General features: G+C 43.0%; 1 protein-coding gene across 1 annotated transcript in view; it reads left to right on the top strand.

The window, feature by feature from the left end:
- The first annotated feature begins 5,320 nt into the window (after positions 1 to 5,320).
- LOC145408728 (uncharacterized) overlaps positions 5,321 to 12,500 on the top strand; it is a 10,212-nt gene continuing 3,032 nt past the window's right edge. The window contains exons 1-2 of the mRNA XM_080279388.1: positions 5,321 to 5,354; positions 6,807 to 8,557. Of these exons, the coding sequence (XP_080135514.1) occupies positions 5,321 to 5,354; positions 6,807 to 8,557 (1,785 nt within the window). The remainder of the gene's footprint in view (positions 5,355 to 6,806; positions 8,558 to 12,500) is intronic.

Here is a 12,500-nt window from a genome sequence, read left to right as displayed (position 1 = left end):
ATATGGCTCACTCTAAAACACACACACACACACACACACACACACACACACACACACACACACACACACACACACACACACACACACACACACACACACACACACTTTCCCCATCGTCAATATCACTCCTACACAACGTTTGTATCCTTCTCAGCCCACTTAGTATCTATTTATCCATCTATCCATCTATCTATCTATTGCCTCTATGTCCCCCTGTCTTCTACCATCAGGCTGCCTTCTCTCCAACTCACCCTTCCGTCACTCATATACTTCTCCACCTCATCCTCCACCTCATCCTTGGCCTCCCTTCCCCTCCCCTCTTCAACTTACACACCCCTCACTCATACACCTCTCCAAATTGTCCCTATATCTCATCCTCGGTCTCCCTCTTCCCCTCCTTCCCAACAACTCGCTCATACTCTCCTAGTCAGTCCCTCATTTCCCATTCTCTCCACATACCCAAACATACTTAATACACTCCACATCTCTTTCCACTATCAATCTCGGTTCTATGACTGATTCTCACTCACCTGTGTCTAGCAATTCTAAGCAGTCAACTTTCAATTCCCACATCTCGTCTGGATGCGCAAAGGAATCCGGATTGATCAATTTGCAACTACACGAACGCCTGACAAATTGTAAACAGACGGGCTTGTGTTTGGTCGCTTATATACCGATCTGTTGGTTTAGTTTTGATGTTATGATGGAGTGAAGGAAGGAAGGAAGGAAGCAAGGAAGGAGAGAGGGAAGGAGGGAGGAAGAAAAGGAAGGAAGGGTGAAAAGAGGGAATGTGGAGAGTGAGAGGAAGAGAACGAGTGAGAGCAAGAGACTCAAAACTAGACCCACAGCCAGAATGAGAGAGAGAGAGAATTATATTAACTACATCTCACAACACTACACAGTAAAACAAACAACACATAATAGCAACAATAACACCAAACACACACACACACACACACACACACACACACACACAAACCCCTTTTCCACCCACAAGAGGCTATGGCAGTGAAGTATAAGGCTCCCCCATACCTGCCAATTACCTGCGTAGTAAGGAGTTGGGAGGGGAGGTTGGAGGTGGGGAAGGGGGAAGGAAGGGGGAGGAGGGAGAAGGAAGGGGAGAGAGGGGGGGGGAAGGAAGCTGCAGGATATATGAGGACGAAGTAATAGCGCTTCTCGATATGGACTACCTCTCAACCTTCCACCCAGTTGGGATTAGATTGAATAAAAACTTAGATATCTCACCGCCCAAACTAATGTGAAAAAATAAACCGAAATACTTGAACGGTTTTTATTCGATTTTAACCAAACTTGGTGGGAAGGTTGAGGGGTAAACCATGATTAAACCTACAATTTTTTCAGAACATTAGGTTAATTATCAAAGTCATTAGGAGAGGAAAATAGGAATCCAGATGAGGTAACGTGAACATTTTTTTTTCGATTTAAACCAAACCTGGTTGGAAGGTTGAGGGGTAGACCGTGATTAAACCTGCAATTTCTTAGACCAATGGTTTAATTATCAAGGTCACAAGGAGAGGAAAAAATTTAATCCGGATGAGATCACTTGAACACTTTTTATTCGATGTTAACCAAATTTGGTGGGAAGGTTGAGGGATAGACCATAATTAAACCAACAGTTTTTTTGACTAATAGGTAAATTACCTAGGTCACAAGGAGAGGTGAACTTTGGCCTTGCCTTGTGATATTGATCTTTGACATATTATACTGATACACAATAAGCTTCCTCAAAACATAACTCTCAGTTCTTCCACCAAGTTTGGATAGATTCGGATGATCATTGTTTGAATTATGTTAAGGTCGGAACTATTCTCACACTCGCATACCGTGAGAATAGTTCCGAAAAGGAAATTTTTCCAAATTTGGGGGAATGAGTACACTCATCTAATTATGAAGTTTTTTTTTTTTTTTTTTTTCCATAGGTCACGGAGCAAGATGAAACTTTCCACTTACGTGCTTGATTACGTGGAGTGTGGGTTGTCACTTAAGTGGTTGATTTAAGTGGCCTGTGTGTACTACTACTTAAGACAGAGGTGTTAGTATAAAGTGTACGTGTGTGATGATGTGTAGCAACTATCACTTAAGTACATAGTGAATTGTAGGTATTGCCACTTATGACAGAGGTGTAAGTGTAAAGTGTAAGTGACTAAGTGAACTATGGTAAAGTCTAAGGTTAATGAGAATGAATCGCTGTGGTGCAGGGGTTAAGAAAGTGGTGGAAGGATGTGGGCCCTTAATCTCATTCCTTTGTGAAGTGGGAACGTTTTCATAACAAGGTCTATCTCTCTCTCTCTCTCTCTTCCTTTTCCTTTCCTACTCTCACATGCTGTGTCTCTGCATATCTACTGAATGTAAGTGAATATATATATATATATATATATATATATATATATATATATATATATATATATATATATATATATAGTATATGTATAAGTCTGTCTCCCCCTCTCTCTCTCTCTCTCTCTCTCTCTCTCTCTCTCTCTCTCTCTCTCTCTCTCTCTCTCCCAGTACTGTTATCCAGCAGCAATTTCACAACAAGGCCTCAGTAATATTCCTCTTCCTCTCTGATCTATATTTCCCCCGGACTAATTTCCTTCTTCTTTTCTTCATTTTTTTTCCTGCCTCCTTTGCTCTATGGTCGATTTTTTCTGTTTTGGTGTGAGCAGGAGTGAAATGGAAAATGTGTCACTGTATGGATGGTTGATTGGATGGATGGATGGATGTGTGTATGAATGGATGCTTGGATGGATGGTTGAATGGATGGCTGGATGGATGGGTTTGTGTATGAATGGATGCTTGGATGGATGAATGGATGGATGTGTGTATGAATGGATGCTTGGATGGATGATTGAATGGATGGATGGATGGATGGATTTGTGTATGAATGGATGCTTGGATGGATGCTTGGATGGATGGATGGATGGATGGATGTGTGTATGAATGGATGCTTGGATGGATGGATGGATGCATGCATGGATGAATGGATATGTGTATGAATGGGTCCTCATATGGATGGTTGGATGGATGGATGGATGTGTGAATGGATGAATGCTTGGATGGATGGATGTGTGTATGAATCGATGGATGGATAGATGTGTGTAAGTATGTATGTATGTATGGATGGATGGATGGATGTGTGGATGGATGGATGGATGTGTGTGTGTGTGTGTGTGTGTGTGTGTGTGTTGTGTCTGTCTGTGTATGGATGAATGTATGGATGAATATATGGATGGATCTGTGTATGTACATAGCCTATGTATGTATGTACAGGTATGCATGGATGGATGGCTAGATGGATGTGTGTACTGTATGTATGTATGGATGGATGGATAGGTGGATGTATGTATGTATGGATGGATGGATGGAGAGATGGATGTGTGCATGTATGTATGTATGGATGGATGGATGGATAGACGGTTGTGTATGTATGTATGTATGTATGTATGTATGTATAGATGGATGGATGGATGGATGGACGTACATTTTATTTACTTATTTATTTGTCTGAGTTAGTTGTTTTATGGCAAGTATCAGGCCAAGTAAAAATGAACGGAGTATAGACGAAAAATTGCCATCTCTCCATCTTGAATATTGAGTTATATCAAGAGATTATGAATAGGATATGGTACTAGTCACGAAGAAGTGCTGTGGAAAGGATGTGGAGACGAATTAGTAGCTTCTGAAATGAGCTAAGGGAAACAGGTTGCAAGAAGGACGAAAATCTGAGCCAAGCAAAAGTGAATGAACTTTAGATAAAAATAACTGCCTTCCTGCCATCTCGTACTGAGCTGTAGAAAGAGTTCAGCACTAGAATATGATGCTAGTCATCATCATCATTATCATCAACATTAGTACCATTTGCAGCACTATCATCATCACCTTCATCATCATCATCATCACTAACAATACCAGCATTGTCTTCATCATCATCATCTATGAGGGAGGCTATCGTGTTTTGCTATCCCTATCCTCAGCTCAAAATCAGATACCATAGGCACACTTAAAAAAAAGGGGGGGGAGGCATTTGATATATATATTCTTCAGTAAGATAAATAGAGGAAGGAGAAACCAACTTTAAAAAACCCGTATACCAGAATACAGGTGTCCTCCATTCATAAAAAAATCTGTAACAGGTGGATTTGAGGTCCTGTAAGTCGAAGTTCGGGGGAAACTGATCTGGGGAAGCGAGTTGTAAAGAGAGGCAGTTCGGGGAAATAAAGGAATTCTGAGAGCCAAGAGGTGTGCTATATGGAAGTAAGGGAGTCTTGAAGTGTGTATTGTGATCCGACTAAAATCTATTGACTTTACTTAAGTGGAAAAAAAAAAAAAACGAAAAAAATCTTCACCCCTCACAGTGCTGGAGGCCTTCGTGTAATTTCTTGCATAATATTGAGGCAAACTATTACCATATCAGTGTGCTATTAATAACACTAAGTAAACTAAGATGTAATATGTACTATATATTACTTCCAGATGTGCAAAGTATTCTAAGCCAATCAGTGTGACTGCAAAGTATTCTGTCTCTCGAGTAACTGTGAAAAATACTCTCCTTATCAAAGTAACATCATTTTATCTTGTTTTTCATGTTCTCGATTTTGTTTTATTTTCTGCCTTCCTCCATTTTTTCTTCTCTTCTCTCTCTCTCTCTCTCTCTCTCTCTCTCTCTCTCTCTCCTGCCATTAACCAAATTCTCCTATTTCTTAACCTCAGCCATTATCCAATCTTGCTTTCCAATTTTCATTCCCCTTTGCTCTCTGTCTTTCCCATTCCTCTTCACTCCATCCATTTTGTTATCAATATTTGCTCTCATTCCTTTTTTATCTATTGCCCTCTGTCTTTCCCTCCTTCTATCTGTCCAGTCCTGCTTATCTATCGCGTTATCTGTACCTGCCCTCATTCCTCCTTTATCTATTGCCCTCCATCTTTCCCTTCTTCTATCTATCCAGCCCTGTTTATTATTGTGTTGCGGGCTCATGGCCTTTGGTTCCTTCTTCCCCGCATAAAAAAAAAAAAAATGCTTTCATTCCTCCTTTATACTTTGCGCTTCCTCTCTCCCTCCCTCCACCCCATCTTCCCTCCTTTTCCTCCACTGAGAGATATTGCGTCACTGCCGAGGTCCTCACAGTCAGTATATACGGCGCTCGCTCTCCTTTCCAGGCATAGTCTTCAGCTCCCCTCCTCTCCTATCACAACTGCCTGCTCCTCTCCCCAAAGCTCCCCATCCCATTAATTGCCTACATTGGTGGCTGGTTCTCCATCTTGAGCTTTAGTTTACCCTCAAGTCGTCCTCGAAGAAGACATGGCTAGGATAACGAGGCAGCTGATATTTGCTGGTAAGAAAATGGATTAATGTTTAGATAGATAGATAGGTAGACAGGCAGATAGATAGGGAGATAAGCATAATATATTTTACATGTAAGGTTGTATAGTATATTTTCAAGTATAGCGATACTCGTAATATATGCCATTAAGTTTATAATTAAATATTGCTTCAGTTATATATTACCTTTAGGCAGCATCCAAAAATATACCTGTTACTATAATGATATATATGTTCTTATTAGCTGTTATACTGTATAAGCCAAACCTAACCCAGCTCTAACTCTAAAATAAGCTAGCTCTAACCCTCTACGCTTTTTCAACTTGACTTTGTGTGTGAGTGGACAGGACACAAGACTCCCTAGGCGTCTCTATTACCCCCCCGACCACAACGACAGACAGCCATTTCACTGTTCCTAGTTAAGCCACTCTTCCGGGTCAATCCAGCCACTTAAATGCGAGGTGGTAACTGTAGTGGTGGTGGAGGGGAGGGGGATGAACTTCACTCACGCTCAACTGTTTCTGAGGATGTACAAGCTAGCACAATTGTTCGGGGTCACAGGAGGGGGATGTAAACTCGCGCGCACTTGTTCCTGGCCACTGCGAGGGGATGTACACTCGTGTGCACTTGTTCCTGATCACTGGGAGGGGATGTACACTCGTGTGCACTTGTTCCTGGCCACTGGGAGGGGATGTACACTCGTGTGCACTTGTTCCTGGCCACTGGGAGGGGATGTACACTCGTGCGCACTTGTTCCTGGTCTTAGGGGAAGCGGTAGTACATTTAGCACATCCAGCTTGTACTCACAGTAGCCTGAAGGACTTTTAGACGAGAATTTAAAAGTTTTAGAAATACATTTAGCTGGACCATCTTTCTTGCTCTCGACATCTTTTTTCTTTTCATTTTCTTTTTTTCTTTTTTGGAGGGGGATATTTATAGTGAGGAGTTGTGAAGTTCAGTTTAACTCTGTCTATCAACCTATTTATCTATCTATCTATATATCTATCTATTGCCAGACACCATATAGTTTCATTGCTATCTATCTATTACCAGACGCCCTACGCAACATCTCTATTGCCAGACGCCCTATACCATCTCTATCAATCTATAGCCAGACGTTCTCAATATCCTCTCTATCTATCGCCAGACGCCCTAATTATCTATCTATCTACCTATCGCCAGACGCCTTAGGTATAATCTCTATTGATCTGTTTCTCTATGGCCAGACGCCTTTCAGTACCTGACCTCTACTACTACTACTACTACTACTACTACTATTATTACTACTACTACTACTACTACTACTACTACTACTACTATTACTATTACTACTACTACTATTATTATTGTTATTATTATTATTATTATTATTATATATATTTTGCGTATATTTAGCACTGTTATTTACATTTTTAACTCTCTCTCTCTCTCTCTCTCTCTCTCTCTCTCTCTCTCTCTCTCTCAGCCCTGTTGGGAGCGTGTCTGGCTCAGAATACCTACCTACCGCCAAGTAACGGTAACGGAATCAACGGAAACGGAAACGGAATCAACGGGATCAACGGAAATGGCAACGGTGCTGTTAATGGTTATGGAGCAAGCGGCAGTGGCCTTAACGGTAATGAAGCAACCACTGGTAACGGAGCAATCAACGGTAATGATAACGGAGTATTCAACGGTAACGGAGTAATCAACGGTAACGGCTATACTAACGGCAACGGTAACGGTGTAATCAACGGTAACGGCTATACTAACGGCAACGGTAACGATGTAATCAACGGTAAAGGAGTAATCAACGGTAACGGAGCAATCAGCGGTAACGGTAATGGAGTAATTAACAGTAACGGCTATTCATACGGCATTGGTAACGGAAAAGGAGCAATCAACGGTAATGGAGCAATCAACGGTAACAGAGAAATCAACGGCAATGGTAACGCAGTAATCAACGGTAACGGAGCAGTCAACGGTAACGGCTATACTAACGGCAACGGTAAAGGAGTAATCAATGGTAACGGCTATACTAACAGCAACGGTAATGGTGTAATCAACGGTAATGGAGCAATCACCGGTAACGGTAATGGAGTAATTAACAGTAACGGCTATTCATACGGCATTGGTAACGGAAAAGGAGCAATCAACGGTAATGGAGCAATCAACGGTAACGGGGCAATCAAGGGTAACGGTAACGGAGCAATCAACGGTAACGGTAACGGGGCAATCAGTGGCAATAGTAACGGTTATTTTTACGGTATTGGTAATGGAAACGGAGTAATCAACGGTAATGGTGCAGTCAACGGTAACGGAGTAATCAACGGTAATGGTGCAATCAACGGTAACGGAGCAGTCAACGGTAATGGAGCAATCAACGGTAACGGACTCATCAACGGTAACGGTAATGGCTACACCAACGGTAATGGAGTTATCAACGGTAATGGCAATGGAGCAATCAATGGTAACGGTGCAATCAACGGTAATGGAGCTGTGTATGGTAATGGTTACTCTTACGGCAACAGAGCTGTCAACGGTAATGGCAACGGTGTCATCAATGGCAATGGAGCAATCAACGGTAACGGTGCAATCAACGGTAACAGTGCAATCAACGGTAACGGTGCAATCAACGGTAACGGTGCAATCAACGGTAACGGTGCAATCAACGGTAACAGTGCAATCAACGGCAATGGGTACACTAACGGATACGGTGCCATCAACGGCAACGGTCCAATCAACGGTAATGGGTACGCTAACGGAAACGGTGCAATCAACGGTAACGGTCCAATCAACGGTAATGGGTACACTAACGGAAACGGTCCAATCAACGGTAATGGGTACACTAACGGAAACGGTCCAATCAACGGTAATGGGTACACTAACGGAAACGGTCCAATCAACGGTAATGGGTACACTAACGGAAACGGTGCCATCAACGGAAACGGTAGAACAAGCATCGGTAATGGCTTCACAAACGGTCTCAACGGTAACAGCATCAACAGGATCAATGGTATCAATGGTAACGGTATCAACGGAATCAACGGCATCAACGGTAATGGGATCAACGGCTTCGTGGACCCCATCACCGTGTTGAGCTCTGCCATCGGAGGGGGCGGCGTTGCAGGCGTGGACTATCCCATCCTCGCCTCCGTCCCGCTGACCGGCTTCACCTGCGCTAACACACAGGTGCCCGGATATTATGCCGACGCCACCCTGGAAGCTGGATGTCAGGTGAGAAGTTACGGTGATTTACTGTTTTGTGGCACTGTATCTACTGTGTAAGTCCTTAGGTATCATAAGTACAGTCCTGCAGTCTACCGGGTTTACCTGCTCCAACACACAGGTACCCGGGAGTTATGTTGACGCCGCCCTGGAAGCTGGATGTTAGGTGAGAATACTGTGAGATACTGTTCTGTGGCACCGTATCTACTGTGTAAGTCCTGGCACTGTATCAACACTCTTAGGTCTTCATGACAGTTAAGTCTTTTCACCGCAGCACGCCAGTATCAGTAATTATACCATACGAGGCCGAAAGTCAGGTGAAAATACTGTGAGATATTGTGTCCTGGCACTGTATCTTCTGTGTAAGTCTTCATGTATCACAGTACAGTCCTGCAGTCCACCGGGTTCACCCGCTCCAACACACAGTACTCTACTCCCATACCTAAGGCTTGATGTCAAGCTTCATTAAGACTTCTTTTTGAGCAATTTATTTAACCTACTGCATCATAATATTCCTTCATACATTACTAATAAGGTTTTCTATCTATCTATCTATCTATTGCCAGACGCATCAATCCCGTTTGGGGTGGCCACAAACAAATCGCCTCCAAGTCGCCCTGTCCCCCGCCATTTCACTGCCCTGCTCCCAACTCACACCCCCCTCTCTCATATACCTCTCCACCCAATTCCTCCATCTCATCCTCGGCCTCCCCCTCCCTCTTCCCCCCTCCACCTCTCTCACATACACTCTCTTCGTCAGTCTTTCACCCTCCATCCTCTCCACATGGCCAAACCACCTCAGTGTGTTCCTCATAACGCTTCCTATCACATCCACATCAGCACCACAACGCTCCTTTATATCCTCATTCGTCACCCTCTCTCCATGTGACTCCATATGCTCCTCTTCAAAAACTCATTTCCACTGCTTTCACTCTTGACTTGTGTCCTTCCAACAACGTCCAAGCTTCACTTCCGTACGTTAGAGTTGGTATCACAATACTGTCATGTAGTAACTTTTTCACTTCCATGCTCACTTCCCTGTTTCTTATCACTGCTTTCAAAGAACCAGCAACCTTTCTTCCCTGCTGTACCCTTTCAAGCACTTCACCCTCTAAACCTCCATCCTTACTCATCACACTAAGTTCTTAAACGTACTCACATTTTCCAATTCCTCACCATCCAACCTCGCTGTACATTCACTGACTTCACCTATCTCAAAGACCATCACTTTACTCTTCCCTACATTCACCTTTAGATTCCGTTTCTTATACACTCTCTCAAACTCATCCACCAAGCCTTGCAGCTCCCCTTCGTCTTCACTCAACAACACAGTATCATCTGCAAACAACAGTACAGGGAGTTTCCAAACACTATCCTCTCTCACCAGGGCCACTCCAACATCTACTACCCTACCTTGTACCTCTTTTATTACCCCATCCATGTACAGATTGAACAACCATGGAGACATGACACATCCCTGTTTCAAACCAACTTTCAAAGAGAAAAATTCACTTAGTTCACCATCCACACGCACTGCAGCCTTTGCACCATCGTACATACTCTTCACAGCGTTCAACAACTTCCCATCTACTCCATATATTCTTAACACTTTCCACAATCCTTGTCTATCCACCCTGTCATATGCTTTCTCCAAATCCATGAAAGCCGCATACAACTTCTTTCCCTTCTCTAGAAACATTTCCACTAAAGATCTAAGAATGAATATCTGATCTACACAACCTCTTCCCTTCCTAAAGCCTCCCTGTTCTTCTCCAACTAATTTCTCTGTTCTTTCTCTAACTCTGTCAATAAGTACCCTACCATACACTTTTCCTATTATACTAAGAAAACAAATGCCCCTATGATTACCAGACACTTCTTTTTCCCCTTTTCCTTTGTACAAGGGAATAATTATACCTGACTTCCAATCCTCCGGGACTCTACCTTCCTCCCAGGCCAATCTGCACATCTTCCACATCCATTCTACTACTATCTCTCCCCCATGTTTCAGCATTTCACCACACACTCCATCAATTCCTGGGGCTTTCCCCGATTTAACTTTCTTCATTGCTTCCACAACTTCTATCCTACTGATTTCTTCCTGTCTTCTCACCTCCCTCCTTCTCCCAGCCATTCCCCAGCCACTTATACTCGCATTACTTCCATGCTCTATGATCAACAATTCCTTAAAGTGTTCTCTCCATCTGCTCACTTTTTCTCCCTTCTCCACTAGTAATCTACCATTTTTATCTTTCACTCCCCTGCTAACTTCACTTCCACCCTGTCTTACTCTTTTCACCTCTCTCCAGAATATTTTCTTACAGTCCCTCCACTTTACACTCAAATTCCTTCCAAATTCCTCATCCACTCTCTTCTTACTCTCTCTTACTAATCTCTTTACCTCTCTCTTTCTTTCTACAAGTACATATAACTTTCTCTTCTGCCTCTCAACTTCTTCCACGCCCCTCTTTCTCATCCATTCATTGTATGCTTTCTTCTTTTGTGTCACAGCCTGTTTCACCTCTTCAGTCCACCACGCTGTTCCTTGCACCCCCCTCCGTCTTCTCTTCCTTCCACACACCACATCACATGCTGCACATATTTCTTCTGTAAATATGCTACACACACCTTCCACGTCTCCCATCTGCTCCAATTCATAATTGCCCAATCGTTCCTCCACTTCTCTCTTATAGTCTGCCTTTTTCTCATCCTCTTGTAACCTTTCCATTCTCCTTGCAACTACTCCTTCCTCTCATCTTTCCCTTCTTCTATTCCTCCATCTTACTTGAACTCTAATTCTGGCCACCACCAAGTAGTGGTCAGAAAGTCCACTCCCCCAACCTCTATACACTCTTGCATCCATTACACATCTTCGCATCCTTTCATCCACACACACATAATCAATCATTGCCTTCCATTCATTCAGTTCGCCACCCACCCTTCTCATCACTCGCCATGTATACCTGTGGATCATTTAATGCCTGAAGAGGGTATTGGCTATCACCAACCCCCTCCCAGCACAAATGTCCACTAACGCACTCCCATTCTCATCTATCTCAGCAAGCACACCCCACTCACCAACAATTCCATCCACCTTCACATTCCCAACTTCACCATTCATATCACCAATCAAAAACACTCTCTCATTCCTTCCAAACTTTTCCATGCACATTTCTACATTTGTCCAGAACTCTTCTCTCACTCTTCTAGCACGATCTTGCGTTGGTGCATACACACACACAATCGCCCACATTTGTATTCCAACTTTCAACTTTACCCACACAATCCTTGACCCAACTGATCCATACTGTCTTATGCTCCTCTTCCATCTTTTACTCACAACTATACATACTCCTTCCTTCGCCCTCTCATTCTCACCTACTCCTGCACATATACCCCATCCATACTCCCATTCTCTCACACTTTCTCCTCTCCATTTTGTTTCAGTCATTCCACATACATCCACTTTCGCACCCTCAAGCACATGGACAATCTCTCTTTCACCTCATCATTCGCTCCCCTTACATTCCAATTTCCAATTACCATGTCCTTTGTCTGGTCCTTCGTCGTCATCGTTTGGTCAGTCCTTATCCGAGGCTTATTGTTTGTTTTTTTTAGTTAGTTGTTTTCCGGGGAGGGGCACTAACCCTCCGGCAACCCTTTTAGTCGCCTTTTACAACAAGCAGGGATACTCGGGGAGTATTTTTGAAAAAAAAACCCTACCCCCAGGGGGTAGCTATGAGCCCATGAAGGCTCATAGCTACAAGAGGCAAAATAAATAGCTGAGGAAGATGGGCAACGAAATCTGTCACAATACGACCCATCACATCCATTATAATAGTTACTTAGTCCTTTACTTCACTACATTCACCTTCCCAGACACTGCAACCATGTATGTCAGGTAAGGATGAATGCAACTTATTACCATTGTGTATACTGTTGATTCCTTTAT

The sequence above is a fragment of the Coenobita brevimanus genome, chromosome 78, assembly GCF_032717465.1.
Source record: "Coenobita brevimanus isolate Jiangsu-jjx chromosome 78, ASM3271746v2, whole genome shotgun sequence".
In the NCBI taxonomy this organism is placed as follows: Eukaryota; Metazoa; Arthropoda; class Malacostraca; order Decapoda; family Coenobitidae; genus Coenobita; species Coenobita brevimanus.
The sequence above is the reverse complement of the archived record's forward strand: the minus strand, read 5'-3'. Positions and strand labels throughout refer to the sequence as shown.